The sequence below is a fragment of the Lagenorhynchus albirostris genome, chromosome 19 (assembly GCF_949774975.1).
Source record: "Lagenorhynchus albirostris chromosome 19, mLagAlb1.1, whole genome shotgun sequence".
Lineage (NCBI taxonomy): Eukaryota > Metazoa > Chordata > Mammalia > Artiodactyla > Delphinidae > Lagenorhynchus > Lagenorhynchus albirostris.
Genome location: NC_083113.1, coordinates 7458170 through 7476410, shown reverse-complemented (window position 1 = coordinate 7476410; position 18241 = coordinate 7458170). Strand labels below are relative to the sequence as shown.

Here is an 18241-nt window from a genome sequence, read left to right as displayed (position 1 = left end):
TCACACATTAATGTTAACACACTCTCATGTGCACAAAATCACTCCCACACATCCATACACACCCATGCCCTCTTTCACACTCACTCATACACACACACACACACACACACACACACGAAGACCCACAGCTTTCAGAACCAAGATCAGCTTTGAATTCAAGAGTAGAATCAACCCACCTCTTCCTTCTGTCCTATTTCCAGAGGTCTCCAGGATTTCGCCTGGGCTGAATGTTCTATTTCCTTTTGCCCCCAAGGAAATAGAACACTATAAGCTTCAAATTGCACTTGAAGCTTCAGCCTAAATTGCGATGAAAGAGAACCTCAGGCCACATGGTATCTTGGGACCTAACGAGAACATTTGGGAAGAAAAAGATGACACAGGTGCCTCTGAGGATACAGAGCTCTGATGTGGGCGTCCTCCTTTGTGGGAAAGATACGGTAGACAGTTAAAAAATATATTGCAATCAGTTATCAAGGTTTGAAGGAAAACCACAACGGCCACACAACACTAATTTTGCCCAGTGGGACAAAGTCCCCGGTTGAGCCAAGTGCATTCATCTCCAGTGACTTAACTCCTGGATAGCTATCTGCTTGAACCTCTGCAGGTTCCCTATTATCACCTATAGAATGTGAACCTTTAGCAAAGATGATGATTACGCAGACTCTGTTCACATGTTTGTTTTGGATGACTACAGCTCTTAGAGTGATCACTTTAGAATATTTCATGTCTCGCGAAAGTTAAAAGCTACATTTTTAGCTAGCAAGCAGGTGGAGAAAGGCTCAAAATCATGAGCGATTTGAGAAGCGCGAGTTTAACGTGGCAGGGTGTTATTTGACACCCATTCGATCGCCACGGAAAGCTGAGTAATGCTGAGCAGCGACAACGTGAACGGCAGGAATCCTCAGGTTTTGCTGCTGGGCTGAGGGGGGTGCAGCCGCTCCGGAGAGTGACCTGCCTCTACTTGGTCAAATTAACCATAACCCGCATTATCATCCGGCAGGTCCATCCCCATCACCAAACTCCACGGCAAGCTCAACTCAGCCTAACAATCCATGCTGCTGATCTGCAGGAAAAAAAAGCACCTCCTTCCCTGCAAAGCACCTCTGTTTGCTGTGACGAAGGGCAGAACAGGGCACAAGCAAACGCAGAGACCAGTGCAGGGAAGCAGAGAGGTGTTTACAACAGTCCAGCGTGTCTGTGTCTGCGTCAGCCACGCATTCCGGAGCCTTCTCTATCCTCTCTGTGACTCCCTCCCTCACCGTTTCTGGTCTGTGATCTGAGTTACCTCTCTTGTACAGCTGATGGAAAGTAAACCCCCCTCTCAATTACTCTCTGTCCTCTTACGCCGCTTTATTCACCTTCATAGCATTTAATGTCCTCACTGAAGCAGTACATATTTATACACGTTTGTCGTCTTTCTCCTCCTCTAGGGAAAAAAAAAGAAGCTACACCAAACAGACTTTCTCTGACTTGTTCAATGCTATGGTCTGGGAACCTAGAACAGTGCTTGGCACATCATAGGTGCTCAGTAAGGATTTGTTGAATGAATGAATGAATGCTTAGGAAAGAGTGGTTAGCGACTTTGGCTAAGGTGGTGGCACTAAAGATAGTGAAGAACTCAGCCATTGCAACTGACACATGTCCTACTTTCCCCCTAATGCTTTTATTATGAACATTCTCAAACATACAGCAGAGTTAAAAGAAATTCATAGCAAACACGCATTTACCTGCTACCTAGATTCCACCATTCACAATTCACCATACCTGCTTTATCACGTGTTGACCTTCCACCCATCCATCCATCCACCTGTCTTGTTATTGATGCGTTTCATGGTAAGTCACAGACATCTGTACACTTCATCCTAAACTCTCAAGTTTCATGTTAAGTCACAGACATCTGTACACTTCATCCTAAACTCTCAAATACATATGTATGTCATTTACTATAAGTTAAACTCTGTTTATGTTTCTTTTCTAAGGGAAAATTCATATACAATGAAATGTACAAAACTTAAGCTGTACTTTTCAGGGAGCTTTGACAAATGCACACACCTGTGTGACTCAAACCCCTATCAGTATGTAGAACATTTATCATCACCTCATGCCAGTTCCCAGACAATCCCTGCCTCCACCCAAGAGGCAAGCAGCATTCTGATTTCTTTCTACCATAGGTTAGTTTTGCTTGTTCATCATATAAATGGAGATGTAGGTATGTACTGTATGTGTAAGGGTTTTTCACCTTGAGATTCACTTAGGTAGCAGTAATTTGTTCTTTTTAATTATTGAGGCATATCTACAGTTTGTTTATCCTTTCTCCTGTTGCTGGACACCTGGGCTGCTTCCAGTCTGGGACTGCTACAGATAAAGCTGCTATGAACGTCTGTCTGATGGTGGTTTTAAGTTGCACTTCTCTCATGATTAAAGATGTTGAGATCTTTTCATGTTCTTATTGGCCATTTGTGTATCTTCTGTTGTAAAGTAGACCTACCTTTGACTTCTTCCTCTCAAGAAAAGGGATCTTGTTATATTTTCTAATGCCCTTATCTAACTTCCCTAGATGATCAACCTTCCCATGTGTATTCATTTTCTAGGGCTGCTGTAATAAAGTACCACAAACTGGGTGGCTTAAAATAAGAGAAATCAGTTCTGAAGGCCAGAAGTCTGAAGTCGAGGTGTCCGCAAGGCTGTTCTCCCTCTGAGACTCTGGGCAGAATCTTTCCTTGCTTCTTCCAGCTTCTGCTGGTGGCCGGCAATCTTTGGCACTCCCCGGTTTGCAGCTGCATCACTCCAACATCTGCCTCTGTCTTCACATGGCATTCTCCTCTGTGTGTCTGTCTTCACATCATCTTCACAGTTATATTGGGTTAGGGTCCACCCTACATCACTTTGAACTCATCTTAACTAATTACATCTGCAATGACCCTATTTCCAAATACGGTCACATTCTGAGGTACTGGGGATTAGGACCTCGACCTATCTTTTGGGGGGGACACAATTTAACCCTAATACTATGGATTCAGTGGCCTGCCTCCTAAATTATGTCTAGGCTTTGTCTTGGAAACAGGGATGCATCCTCCAAGTGGTAGAACGCTTTTATCTGCACCAACTCTGGGGCAGGCACTGTGCAAGAGGTGGAACTGTCATCTCGGTGTTACACGTAAGAAGTTTGATCCATCCACGGCTCAGACAGGTCGGGTAACTTGCTCAAAGTTAGCCCAGGAACTGGCATCCAGGGTGGTGGGACGCCAAACGTCCTGCCACGTTCACGGCTTTCTCAAGTCAGTTCTTCAATGGGCCTGAAGGTGGCGCCGTGGAGCAAAGGGTGGATTCTAATACCTCGGGTTTAAAATTCCTTCTTCCTGGAAGCTTGGTGGCGCCTCTCAGACTTGATCGCCACATGAATCACCAGGCGATGTTGCTAACTTGCAACTCCTGATTCGGTTGGTCTGAGGAGGGGCCCGGATGGACTTGAGGACACGGGGAAGGGGAAGGGGAAGCTGGGACAAAGTGAGAGAGTGGCATGGACATATACACACTACCAAATGTAAAGCCGATAGCTAGTGGGAAGCAGCCGCATAGCACAGGGAGATCAGCTCGGTGCTTTGTGACCGCCTAGAGGGGTGGGATAGGGAGGGTGGGAGGGAGACGCAAGAAAGAGGAAATATAGGAATTTATGTATATGTATAGCTGATTCACTCTGTTATAAAGCAGAAACGAACACACCATTGTAAAGCAATTATACTCCAATAAAGATGTTATAAAAAAAATTTACTCTTAGAACAGCACCCAGGGTATGCTGATAGGCGTGGCTTAAGTATCAATGACTGTCTTCGCAATTGTGCGGGCAGCTTAGGGAACTCCAGGACAACAGTAATCATGTTTATAATCATTACAGAAACGACTGTTTTTACAAGCTCCTTCTGTGCCAGGCTCTTGGCACTTGTCTTTACGTGCATTCTCTCCTTTAATGCTCATGGTAGCCCTATGAGATTTTCCCACGGGTACAGAACAGGAAGCAGATGCAGATCTGCAGCGTCCATCACCTCTTTCCGACGGGACGGACACTACCCATGGGGTACTCAGCCCAGGGCCTGGGGGAAAAGAGGTGGGGGCTCTGGAGGTCTGGCGGCAAGGCCACAGGGTTCGGGGGGGCACTTAGGCATCTGGAAGTGCAGGGAGAGCTAGATCAGGATCGGCAAAGGAAATCCGGGGTCCAGGATTGCCCCCATCCTTAAAACTCTCACTGTAGGAATACTTCCTACCTTTCTCTGTCTCTGTCTCTTTGTGTCTGTCTCTGTCTCTTTCCTCTAACTAACCATCATCTGTCTGTCAATCTACTGTCTATCTATCCACTATCTATCTATCTATCTATCTACTTATCTATCTATCTATTTATCTATCTCTATCTTACTGAGACCGTCTTTCCATCTCCCTAAGCCCTTCTTCAGGACTTTTCTCTGTAGTTCTGTTTTAGTCTCTATTTAAGGTTCCCCAAAGGGCTGGCTTCTCTCTCTCTCTCTTCTTTACTCTGTGTATATCTGTCTTTAAATCTCTTCTAGCCTCTCTTTCTTTAAAGCTCTCAGTCTCTCCCACCTCCTCTCTTTCTCTCCCCCGCCTCCAGTTTCCTCCCTCCCCCCTGCCATCATCACACTTCTCCCTTGCTTTGGCCCTATGTCCCTCTGCTTTTGTTGGCTGAAACGCATTGAGGTTTCAGGCATCACCTTAGGACTCTTACTCCCTTGATTCACATCCTGGCTCTGCCAGGTACCAGCTGCAGAAATTGAGCCAAATTCATCCAACCTCACTGCCCCTCAGCCTCCTGACTTGCTGAGAGCCTCCCTCCTGAGAGGCTGCTGTCAGAACCGGATGGACCAGGCATGCAGTGAATGCAGTGAGGTATCTAGTGCTCAATAAATGGTAGCTGTCATCCTCATCATTATCACTATTATTACTAATAAAAGGTAACCCACCGCCAGCCTCTCTGTCGCCAACAGTTAGATGCTTATCTGGTGTGTGGAATCCTCCCACCACCAAAATTGGGGCCACTCCCTGACCTCGGTTTCTAGCCAAGATCAAACACCTCAAGAGTCAGGACACCGGGTGGAGGACACACCAGCTTTCTGAGACACACCCAATGACACTTTTCGCCCTTAGTCTCGGCCTCTCCGATATCCTGAGCCAATTCTGTGCATTTGGGGTGTGTGTTGGGTGGGTGGGGGGGTCGATCAAGCAAGAATCAGCCATGCCTTAGATAAGGAATCTGATATAACAAGTTAGGGACATACAACAATATCAGAAGGTGGCCACGGGGAGTAGAAACACACAACACACACACAGCTTCCCTAGCCTTGCAGAAGGGGCTCTGCCCCTGGACAGTGTTCATGCAAGATGTGGCTTGACGATTTGACAAGGTTATTGTTTACTCCCTTGAGACCTTAGGTCAGAGGTTGAATATCATCTATGCGTCATTACCAACATTATCATCACCGGTTTGTACAGAGTCCCTCTTTTATCCTTCCTTCTTCCCTTCCTTCCTTCCTTCTCATCCCCCCTTCCTTCTTCCCACCCCCAGTCTTACAAAATATATAGTGTGGTTTTTTAATGTATGTCATCGGCCCTGGATTACACATCTCATTCTCTTCCAAGTTGCTTTTCAAACAAGCACCGTGTTTTTAAGACCCATCCATGCTGTTTGCGTTCATACATCTGCCCCGCTGCAGGAACTCCATGGAGGGTGGCCACACATTCACCCAACAACCTCCCTCGGGATGGACACTCTGTGGCTACCAACTCCCAGACACTGCAAAGAACACTGCAAGTCATATCCTTGCATGTGTCCACTTGTGGGTATAAGAATCTCTTTGGGATGTATAACCAGGAGAGAGATGGCTGACGCATCGGGTGTGTGTATACTTAATTTGGTGAAGTAGTGCCCGATCCTTCCTCAGAATTGAAAGCACCATCCTTACCCAAGTAGCACCTGAACATTCTTATATGTGTACATCCCTAACAACACTTGACTCTATCCATTCTTCTAATTTTCTCCACCCTAATGGGTGTAGAGTAGTTCTCCTTGTTTCAATTTACATTTCTCAGATAACTAATGAGTTTTGAACATCCCCCTCATATGCATAGCTTTTCTACAAATTGCCTATTCATATCCTTTACCCATTTTCCCCTAAGGGTGTCCATCTTTTTTCTTATCATTTCACAGGTGCTTTTTGCCTATTACAGGTATTGGCCCCTTGTCCATTTTTGATATTACAAATAATTTCTCCCATTCTGACAAATGCCTATTAATGGTCTGTCTTACCTTCCTTTAAACCTAAATTCTTAGTTTTGACATAATGAACCTAATCAATGTTTTGTCCTATGACCTGTGCTTTTGAAGTCTTAAGAAGTCGTTCCCTGTCACAGAGACTCAAAGATATTCTCCTTGATTCTTTTTTCTATTGACCTTATAAGTGTATCTTTCCCATATTGGTCTTTAATACTTCTAGAGTCCACTTTCATGTGTGGTGTCAGATAGGAACTTGCATTTAGTTTTCCCCTCACAGTGAGCCAGTTTTCTTTCTTTCTTTCCTCCTTTCTTCCTTTTGCAGCTCACCAGCTCCTTAGTTGCGGCACGTGGGCTCCTTAGTTGTGGCTCACTGGCTCCTTAGTTGTGGCATGTGAACTCTTACTTGCGGCATGCATGTGGGAGCTAGTTCCCCGGCCAGGGATCGAACCCTGACCCCTGCCTTGGGAGCTCAGAGTCTTAACACTGCACCACCAGGGAAGTCCCGTGAGCCAGTTTTCTCAACACCATTTATTAAGTGTACCTTCTTCCCCCATTAATCTGAGTTGCTACTTTAACATATTTTATATAGAGAGTATCTAAAATTACGCTGAGTTCCCATGGGCCTCTTTCTGAGCTCTTGCTGTGCGTCACTGATTCATTTGTCTGTTCTTGCACTAATACCTCACTTTAAAAAATAATTTTGTTTTGTGGTATGTCTTAATGTCTAGTAGGGCAAGAAGCTTATTTCTTGCACCACCACAGCCCTATTCTCACCGCTTACATCACCATGCAGGAAACACACTGATCCTCTCCACCCTTAATGGAAACTAGTTCCTGACATCTGTCTCATCCTGGTTCTGGAGCCAGTCTCCTCAGTGGAAATGACACACCCTCAGCCAGGAAGAGAACGTCAAACCTGCCGAGGAAAATGTGCACAGTGTCTTAGCTCAGCATTTAGTTCCTAGAAACTTTATTTTCCCCACCATTTCCTCTGTATCAGCATACTGAAAACCAGCTCCAGTAGCCCAGACCCTTTAGGTTTTATTCTCCATTCGTCCATGCCTGGAGCGGGTATTTAAGTAAGTCGTCAACAATGCAGGCTCCCTCTTGCTTCTTGCGATCGAATCTTTTTTTAAAAATAAGTTTTTTATTTATTTATTTTTGGCTGCATTGGGTCTTTGGTGCTGTGAGTGGGTTTCTCTAGCTGCAGCGAGCAGGGGCTACTCTTTCTTGCAGTGTGCGGGCTTCTCATTGCAGTGGCTTCTCTTGTTGTGGAGCACGGGCTCTAGGTGCACGGGCTTCAGCAGTTGTGGCATGTGGGCTCAGTAGTTTTGGCTCACTGGCTCTAGAGTGCAGGCTCAGTAGTTGTGGCGCACGGGCTTAGTTGCTACGTGGCATGTGGCATCTTCCCAGACCAGGGCTCGAACCCGTGTCCCCTGCATTGGCAGGCGGATTCTTAACCACTGCGCCGCCAGGGAAATCCCACAATCGAATGTTTATTTGTGGCTTTTATCCTCAAAGTGGCTGGTCTACCTCGGGCACCTACGTGCCAAGTGAGAAGAGAGGGACGAGCCAAACATAATGCTCTCCCTTTTATCGGCAAAACAAAAGCCTCCCAGGAAAACCCAGCTGCTAGGTTTCAGCTTACGTCTTCTTTTTTTAAAAACATTGATCCATGCATGACCCTCTTTTAGTTTACTTAGTTATTCATGCATTCATTTCCACAAATAATAAATATCTGTGAACCCAACATCCAGGCCCAGAACTAGAACACTGACTATTGTTTACATGTATCTTGACATTCCTTCCCAGTCTGTCCTCCTGTCTGTAGCTCCAACCCAAGTTATCTATCATACTTCAGCTTATGTCTTACTGCTTAGAACTGGACCACGTGGCCACCTGGTGAACATTTTTATTTAGGTCACGTGCCACCCCGAGCAACAGATGGTCTCAGGTGGCATGCAGTGCGGAGAATGATGACGATGTCTCAATTTAGCCCAGCTTGCTCTGTGCTGAGTCAGACAAGTTCACAGTCCACAATGTCTGCCTCCTGGCCCACGCACTTCCCTTCTGATGTCCTGCTCACCCTTGAGCTTAAACCCCATCCAGGGGGCTTCTGGGTTCTGTCATCAGGAGTGATAAGCGTGGGAATGGGGTGGTCGGAGCATCTAAGTACGCCGCTTCTCCTAAACTGTTTTCACCATAGTTTTAGCAAACGTTACATTAGGAAAAAGTCAAATGGTTTAAAACTGTTGAAGAAACTAGAAACTCTTCAAATGCTTATTCACTGTTAAAATGGGTAAACCAACGGAAGTACATTTACAAAATAATAGACTTGGCAACAGTGAGAAGGAAATGTTTACAACTATAGATGAAAATCTGGGTGAACCAGACAAATAAAATATTGACATCTGCATCCTGAAGACTGAAACTCGTGCCTCCGGATGCGTCCTTTTCCTTGACTGCGCGCTGCTACTGCTGGAAGGGTGACTGGAAGCTCCACCTGCAGTAGGCGGTCCCACCTCCTCGGCCATAGCTGACTGGACCCAGAGTCAGCACCTCCCGTGAGCATCCAATCAGGTTTTTCCTCTCTCTCGACTGTGAACTAAGACAAGCCAATCACTGGAGCCAGTTATCAGGGGGATGATGGAAAATAGAGGATGCCCCTTGCAGGAAATGAGAAGAGAGAGACCGCGAAAGCAAGGTCACGTGGAGGAAGAGTGAAGGATCCCAGAGGCAGCTGCTTCTGTCCTGACATTTTCCAACTGCAAGTCATGGATAGTCTGTTGTTAACGCACCTCCCTTTTCAACTCTGGCCAATAAGCAGCTCTATTTTGTTCTCCACCAACAGCCGGAATGATCTTCATAGCTCACGTCACCATCTGGCTTTAAAACCTCTGGTGGCTTCCCAACCTTTTAGGAAAACAAACCAACCAGCTTCCGGGTATGTTGGTCTTCTTTGCCTCCGGAGAAATGCCCAGCCTGTCCCCATCTCAGAGCCTTTGCACTTTTGTCCTCCTCTCTGGGACACCATTCACGGGGCTAGTCCCTTTTCATCCCAGACGTCTCAGCTCAAATGACACCTCCTCTGAGAGGCCCTTCATGTTAGTCTCCTGTTGCTGCTGTAACAAATTATCACAAATGTAGTGGCTTACAACACAAATTTACTGTCGTATTGTTCTGGAGGTCAGACGTCCAAAATGTTGTCTTACTTGGCTAAAATCAAGGCATTGACGGGCAGGGCTGAATTCCTTCTGGGGGCTCTAGGGGAGAATCCATTTCTGTGCCCTTTTCATTACCTAGAGGCCACCTACATGCCTGGGCTCGTGGCCCCTTCCTTCATCTTCAAAGTCATCAGTATAGCATCATCCAATCTCTCTCTCATTTTGACCCCCTATCCTGCCTCCTTCTTATAAGGACACTTTGGATTCTACTGGTCTCTGCCTCTCAAGATCCTTAATTTAATCACAGCTGCAAAGTCCCTTTGCCATATAAAGTCACATATTCACAGGTTCCAGGGATTAGGATGTGGTCATCTTGGGGTGAGGGTGGGGGTCGGAGTAGCTACTGCTCGCCCGCACCCTTCGGACCTTCCAGGGTAAATATACAACCCCCCAACGTTCCTCCTCTTTCCTCATGCCCTGTTCTCCTTTTATTCATATCACATACTTATTATAGTATATAATGTATTTGTCTTTTTTTGTGTGTGTGTGTGGTACGCGGGCCTCTCACTGCTGTGGCCTCTCCCGCTGCGGAGCACAGGCTCCGGACGCGCAGGCTCAGCGGCCATGGCTCACGGGCCTAGCTGCTCCGCGGCACGTGGGATCTTCCCGGACCGGGGCACGAACCCGTGTCCCCTGCATCGGCAGGCGGACTCTCAACCACTGCGCCACCAGGGATGGGGTGAGTGTGGGGATCGGAGTAGCTACTGCTCTCCTGCACCCTTCGGACCTTCCAGTGTAAACATACATCCCCTCAACGTTCCTCCTCTTTCCTCATGCCCTGTTCTCCTTTTATTCGTATCACATACTTATTATAGTATATAATGTATTTGTCTTTTTTTTTTTTTTTTTTTTCGGTATGCGGGCCTCTCACTGTTGTGGCCTCTCCCGTTGCGGAGCACAGGCTCCGGACGCGCAGGCTCAGCGGCCATGGCTCACGGGCCCAGCCGCTCCGCGGCATGTGGGATCTTCCCGGACCGGGGCACGAACCCGCGTCCCCTGCATCGGCAGGCGGACTCTCAACCACTGCGCCACCAGGGAGGCCCTGTCTACTTTTTTATTGTCTGTCTTCCCCTACTACAGGGGGAGCTTCACGCAGCAGGAATTTTCCTCTGTTTTGCCCGTTTCAATATCCCCGGCATCTGGACACATTCCTGGCAGTCAACCAATATTTATGAATAAAATGAAAAGCAGATCGAGTGAATCTGTTTGCTGCAAGTGAAATAACCTAATAGAGTGAACACAGCGGTGCCGAGGGGTGAGGGACTTGTCCCTGGCTGCCCGGCCGTTCAAGGAAGAGACCACACACGGAGCCCACTTCTCAGACGTTTTATTTCTGGGACCAGATTTGGGTCACAGCTGCAGAGAAGGTGGACTCTGGACCTGAGGAAGGAAGCACTGGAGAGACAGAGGTGCAGTGCAACTCTCGCCCCGGTCATTATGGGAACTGTCTTCAGGATCCGACCAGAAGGACCTGTCCAGCCACTGTCCGGGAAGGGGGACCTCGATTCCAGGAGACTGGGGGCGGGGCACTGGAGAGATGAACCACCTCAACATTTTGGGGAAGGAGGTGGTGTCTGGAAGGAGCGTTGGGGTCCCTGCAGGGGGCCAGAGGGAGGCCAGAAAGCCGGGTCCTAGGACGACTCATGCATTAGACCGGATAGTGTCCTGGATCCACTTGGAGAACCGGCAGAGGTTGGTGCAGACGCCGGGTCTGCTGGGCTGGGCGCAGGGAAAGTCTCCCCAGGACACAAGGACCTGGAGGGAACCACTGCAGACCACGGGGCCTCTGGAATCACCCTGTGGAGGAGAGAGAGGGGCACAGAGAGGTGGTGATGTGGGGAGGTGAGGGAGGGAGTCACAGAGATGAAGAAGGACCAGGGCAGCAAGAATAGAGACACAGACAATGACAGCGAGGGAGACACATGTAAAAAGAGACACAGAGAGAGAATATTAATATCTCACCCCACGTTCACCCTTTGGAAACCCCCTCTGTCCCTGTCTACCCAGCCCCCAACCTCTTTTCCGTCTGTCTTCCTCATTGTGTGTCTCTGTGCTTCCTTCTCTCTCTCTCTCTCTCCCCTCCAACCTTTGAATATTGTGTTTCTCCTACTGGACACCCCTTCCTTTCCCTTCCTCACTCTTCACCCGTCCTTGACACCCATCCGCCTTGTAGGTATACCTCACTTTTGCAGAGAGGCAGTTCTCAGCCCCTGGGTGAGGGGTTCTCAACCTGGGCGCCGCCGGCGTTGGGACCAGATGATTCTTTGCTGTGGGAGGGTGTCCTGTGCTTTGTAAGGCATTCAGCAGCTTCCCTCTACCCACTCCATGCTGGGAAACCCCTCCCTCCCCACCAGACAGCGGTAACATGACGAAAAACACCTCCAGGCATTGCCATGCATGCCCTGGGGGGGTCAGAATTACCCTGGGGTTGAGAATCACTCCCTTGGACTAATTCAGGTTGCCTGTGCTTAATTCCCCATAGCTCCCTGTAATTACCCTTCTGTAATAATATTCAGCACTCTTTACTGTCATTTCTTATTTATGTTTACGCAAAATACCTACAACCTGGCTTCTTTCCCCATTATAATGCAGACACTCTTCCCCAGGCAAAAAAAGCTTAGCTGCCCCGATCGCTAAATTTCAACCTTTCTCTCATCATTTTTTGTTCGCCCTCGTTCCACATCCCTGCAGAGTTTCTTTCGCTCGGCAGGTAGTTAACTGCTCTGAGCCTTGGCTACTAGTCTGTAAAATAGCGTTAATAATAAAGGTTAAATGAGTAAATTGAGCTGATGCATTGGAAACACTTAAAAGAGTGTCTGGGGGCTTCCCTGGTGGTGCAGTGGTTGAGAATCCGCCTGCCGATGCAGGGGGCACGGGTTCGAGCCCCGGTCTGGGAAGATCCCACATGCTGCGGAGCAACGGGGCCCGTGAGCCACAGCTACCGAGCCTGCACCTCTGGAGCCTGTGCTCCGCAACAAGAGAGCCCGCGATAGTGAGAGGCCCGCGCATCGCGGTGAAGAGTGGCCCCCACTCGCCGCAACTAGAAAAAGCCTTCGCACAGAAACGAAGACCCAACACTGCCAAAAATTAAAAAAAATATTTTTTAAATAAATAAAATTAAAAAAAAAAAGAGTGGCAATTAGCTAACTGCTATTAGTGTTATAGTATTAGTATTATTGTTACTATTTCTTGCTTTTAGCGGCCACACCCAGACCACACTCTGGTATGAAAAAGCCACTGGAGGTCTAGGGAAAGAAAAGCAAGGTGCTACCCTTGGCTACAGAAAGGCTAGTGGTTTAAAATGCTGACATCCAAATCAGATTTGCCTTCTTCCGATAAAAACCCCTCCACCCATCCCTCTCTCCGGATGTGGGTGCATCCAATGTTAAGTGGGGACACAGATTAAATTGGGAGATCTGGGGAGTTGCTGCAACTGTCACATTTGTGAGATTTGCGGGGGTGAGTGGGGTGGGTGGGGAGATTTTCCCAGCCATCAGAATGGGACTGGAGTGCTGTCTGAGCCCACAGCTTACTAAACACCGAGATTACTGAAACATACATCCTGCCAGCAGAGAGCTTGTTAATTTACATTCCTCTAGACGCTTTGGGGACCTGAACACAGGGAAGGGTCCTGAGCTGTAACAGTTTAATTTCTGTCATCCTCAACAAATAAAGCTCCCGTGAGAATACAAAGAAGGTCTGTACTGGGGATGAAGAAATATTTGCTGGACATTGGGTCCCACTCATCTCTCCAGCCTCGACCCCTGTCCCCCAAACACGCTGGCTCTTTTTTTATTCTTTGAATCAGCCGAACTCCTCCCTGCCTCAGGGCCTTTGCACATGCTTTTCTTGCCCTTAACCTTTGCAAGGCTGCTCCTTTGTGTCATTCAATCTCTGCTCCGATGCCACCTCTTTGAGGCCTTCCCAATCACCCTTCCAAATACTGCCCCCCCATCACTTGCTTTCATAAAACTATGTTTTATTTCCTGCACAGCCCTTACCACTCTCTGAAATTACCCTGTTTATGCAGTTTCCTGACCATAGGATGTTTTTTAACCTTTTTGCTATTCCAACACCTTTGTGATCCATCCTCTCTATTAAATATTTTCGTTTAAAAATACCGACCATGGGTTTCTGTTTTCCTTCCTTAAGACATTTTACTAGCATTTGTCAGAAAGCTTTCACACTACAGATTTTATGGGAATGAGACACTTCAGACTGCATCTGCCTGAAATGTGCCAAAATAACTAAGACAAAACTGCGATGTATATTGTATGAAGGGTGGCCCTTAGATGTGATATCTCTATTCAGGGCACATCCTGCCCTTCTATACAACACAGCCTTGTTCTCTCCCTTGAGACCTGTGCTGTCTAATACAGTGGCCATTAGCTACGTGGGGCCCTTGAGCACTGAAACATGGCTAGTCCAGACTGAGATATGCTGTCAGTGTGAAAATACTCATTGGCACGAACAAACCAAAAACAAACAAACAAGGAAAAAATAGAAAAAAAAGAAAAAACAAAAACAACCAAAAAAATACACACTGGCTTTCAAAGACTTACTATGAGAATAAAAGAACGTAAAACACTCCATTCATAATTCTTTTATATTAATTACCTTTTGAAATGATGGTACTTGGGATACATGGGATTAAATAGGGTATATTATTACAATAGTCAATTTCAGCTGTTTTTTACTTTTTTTACATGTAGCTACTGGAATGTTTAAAATTACATGTAAGGACTTCCCTGGCGGTCCAGTGGTTAGGACTCCGCGCTTCCACAGCAGGGGGCACAGGTTCGATCCCTGGTCATGGAACTAAGATCCCACATGCCCCACAGTGGGGGGGGGGGAACCCACAAAAAACAAATAAAACTACTCGTAAGGCTCACATTATATTTTTACTGGACAGCACTGCTCCAGAATGAGCTCTGTGAGCACCGATCTGATCATCGCAGGGTCCCCAGCACATAGCAAGGCTCCAGGTGACATGGCTGGTCTCAGTGTGTGTCTGCTGAATGAATGGAGAAGTCTCTAGCCTTACCTTGCAGGAGTCTCTGCCGGCCTGGTCACCAGCACAGAACATGGTGTCATCTGTCTGATTTGGATAGGCCGTCTTGCACCTGTCCTCACTTAGCACGGTGATGTCCAAGCACTGGAGGACTTTGGGGAAGGGCCACAGTGAGTGGTGGAGGACGATGGGAAGGGGCAGAGTGCTCAGAGACAGAGAGGAGGAGAAGGCAGACACAGGTGGGCAGCGGAAGAGACCTGGACACTCCCCCTGGGGACTGCTGGTCGTTTCCCAGCCAGACGCCAAGCAGCTGGTCCCAGCGGACGGACAATGGGAGGCGTTGATGGCCTGACGTGTTGAGCCTCACAGATTCTTTTGTTCAGTCTGACGAGCGTCAGGTCATTGGAGTGGCCGGGGTGGGAAGAGCCAGGGTGGGGGATGGATTTGATCCCCTGAAACAGCTGCTGCCTGGATTCATAGATGGGTGACAGGGAATGGTGGCCAAGACGGATTCTGAAAACTCTGAGGAAGATGGTGCCAATCTCGACCGACTCCGGTCCTTACCCCCATATCCAATGTCAACCCCAATGCCAAACCTGCTCGCAACCCCAATCTCACCCCTATCCACAAATCCATCCCCGGCACCATCTTTATCTTCAACCCCATGTCTATCCCCATCCCAGTCACAACTCCAAACCCATCTCCATCCCGTCCCCAGCGCTAACCCTAATCCTTTCCCCACACAGAAACCACCCACATATGCAGTCTCAACCCCAGCTCTATCTAACCATGCCCAACCTCAAAGCCAACCATCTCCAACCCCACCCATAACTCTAATCCAAACCCCATCTTCAATCCTACATCTATTCCGAAGCCCCACCCTATCCCAATTCCATTTTTATCTCCACTCCACCCACCTCTAATTCTAGAGCCAAACCTAATTCTATCTTCATCCCAAACCATCAGCATATGACCAAACCCAAATGCAACTCATTGATCGACCTCCAAACCCCACCCTAACCCCAGCCCCAATCTTCTACCCACCTCCAAATCATCAACATATGCATTCTCAACTTCAAATTCAGCCCTCTCCAATCCCATTCCTGTCTCTAATCCAGTACCATCCTCATCCTGTCCCATCCCACCTCCAATTCCAAAGCCAAACCAAATCACATCTCTATTCCTAACCATCCAGCATTTGCAATCCTAGCCCCGAATCCAGTTCACCCCTAACTCCCAGCCAGTACCACAACCTCCTCCCCAATCTAACCCCATCCCCACCCCAGCTCTCCTCCCCAGCTCTACCTCCCCCTGCTTCCTCATCCCCGTCCCATCCCCCCCCACCGCCATGCCCCATCCCCCCCCACCGCCATGCCCCATCCCCCCCACCGCCATGCCCCATCACCCATCCAACCTTCCCCCCTCAGCCCTCCTCTCGGAGCCCCCACTCACTGCTTTCGGCAGTGGGCAGCCGTGAGCAGACACTGCGAGTCCACCAACACGGCCCCGCAGTACAGCTTGTTGGGTCCCAGCAACAGCGCACCCTGCCACGGCTGGCTGGGCCTCTCGCTGTCGGTCCCATTCACGAGGCGGCTGCTGGTGCCGTCAGACGCCCGGGTGTTCTCCCCGGCCCCAGGTCCGAGGTCCTGGGTGCTCCCAGAGGGCCCGACGGCAGAGGAGTTGTCGCAGGAAGCAACATCATTTGCGAGAACAGGCTCTGGGGGCAGAAAACAGGGGTGGGGGGTTGCCGGAAATAGAGCTCGGGAGCGGGGCTTGGACTCGGGGGCGGGGCTTATAATCAAGAGGCGAGACCAGCCCGAGGAATTCTGACCCCCGAGGGGCGCTTTTGTTGCGGGGCGGGGCGGGGGCGGGGGCGGGCGGGCAGGGCTCTAGGGGCGGGACCTGGTTTTAAGAAGTGAGCGGGGGGGGGGGGGGGGTCAAGCCTTAGCGAATGGGGTCTGGGCTGGAGTCGGCAGAGCCTGAGATGTGGGAGGGGCTTGAAATCGACTCGGGCAGGGCCGAGGCCAGCGTCCTGCGGAGGAGCCGATCCTATAAGGAGCCCTGGCTTTGTGAGAAGAGGCGGGGGCTGGGTTCTAGGAGCTGTGGTCGGGGCAGGAGGTGGATCCTGGCCCAAAGGAGGAGAGCCAAAGAGGCTGGGCCTTTCTTGGGGGAGGGGCACAGCTCAAGGACCCCTGACTGTAGATAGAGAGTCTGGACTTGGGGTATGGATGGGGAAAAGCGGCAGAGTCAGAGCTTGTGGGCTGGGCCAGAGTTGGAGGAGCAGAACCAGGAAAAGTGCTGAGACGGGGGTGGGGCTCCCGTGGGGTGGGGGGTGGAGAGCAGAGCTATTTTACGAATTCTCGAACACAAACGTGCCTCCTGCATTATCCTGCCCTTCCCCTCACACAAACCTGCAGATAGGGGCGTAGATATCCTACCCCATCACCGGTTCCCCCATCGTCTGTTCACGCGTTCACTTGTTTATATCCTTGCTGAGGACCCCGACAAGTGAAACCCCGGCTGCTGTCTTCATTTATGCGCACAGTCCAAGAAACAGGCACACAACGGCTGTCACAGACGTGCACACGCACGGTTACACAGGGAGGCGTGCGTCGTCTCCATAGGGACGGTTACACACACAGCTCTGCCTCGCGGTACACACGCTTCCCCGGTACACGCATTCGGGGGCAGCCTTACGTGATCTCACTCGCTCACACACGGTGTTTTAGTGACCTGTGTATATATGCCTCGTGTGCAGACGGGTAGAGACTGCCACTCACTTCTGCACACAGCGTGGTGGCATGTGACAAGGTTAGACTCAGTGGACCAAGCATGACACAGGGCAAGTGACCTAGCGTCATCCACCTTCACACAGCCACTGTCTCGTGGTGACAGCCTCTTCTGCACGCTCAGTCTGTCACAGGAGGGATGGGCGCTCCACACACACACGCAGCGCTGCACCATCGCACGTACAGCCCCTACAGCCACACAGTCACATACAGTCACCCGTACATAGACCCTCAAGCAGCCACGTGTTTGCAAAGATAGCCACACAAAATCCTGCACCCAGCCACAATCACACAATCACAAACGGCTACCCGAAGGCACCTAGCCACACGTCTTCACGGTGCCAGGCACTTTTGTCACACACAATCCTGTCACACAGGGACAGGAACCAGCAGGCACTCATACACAAAGCCACACACGGTAACACTCGCAGTCAGGGACACACACACCATCCTAAATGCACAAACACCCGGTCACACAATCCCATCTGCAGCCTCAAAGAGTAGTCACACCTGTCACAGACGGTCACTCAGTATGGGAAAAGGCACGACACACACACACACACACACACACACACACACGGTAGCAGTCATACAGCCGCACACAATCACAAGTAAAGACAGACTCACATTCACCCAGCCTTGGAGCCATAACCAGTCACATGTGTTCCCCCAGTGCCACACAGAGAGTCACCGACAGCCCCACGACGCACAGTTACCCTGCGTGCACACACTGGGATTCTGGGTACCTGTCACCCCCAGAATCAGTGCTGTGATCAGTGCACCGACCATCCGCGCCCAGGGGTCCAGCTGTAGCCAAGGTCATTGCACCTGGCGGGGGTGGGGCGGGGAGGAAAAGAGAGTGGGGAGGCCCAGGTGATTCTGGGAACCCTTACCCACCCCCACCTTCTTCCCTTCCCTGTTTCTCAGAGCAGAGACG

The 18241-nt window shown here is 49.4% G+C and overlaps 1 protein-coding gene across 1 annotated transcript; it reads right to left on the bottom strand.

The window, feature by feature from the left end:
* Positions 1–11145: 11145 nt before the first annotated feature.
* KLK5 (kallikrein related peptidase 5) lies at positions 11146–18093 on the bottom strand. The gene is given in 6 exon segments (XM_060131827.1): positions 11146–11301; positions 14549–14697; positions 14785–14856; positions 14859–15037; positions 15968–16232; positions 18051–18093. Coding segments are annotated over 6 exon segments (864 nt in total).
* Positions 18094–18241: the final 148 nt, after the last annotated feature.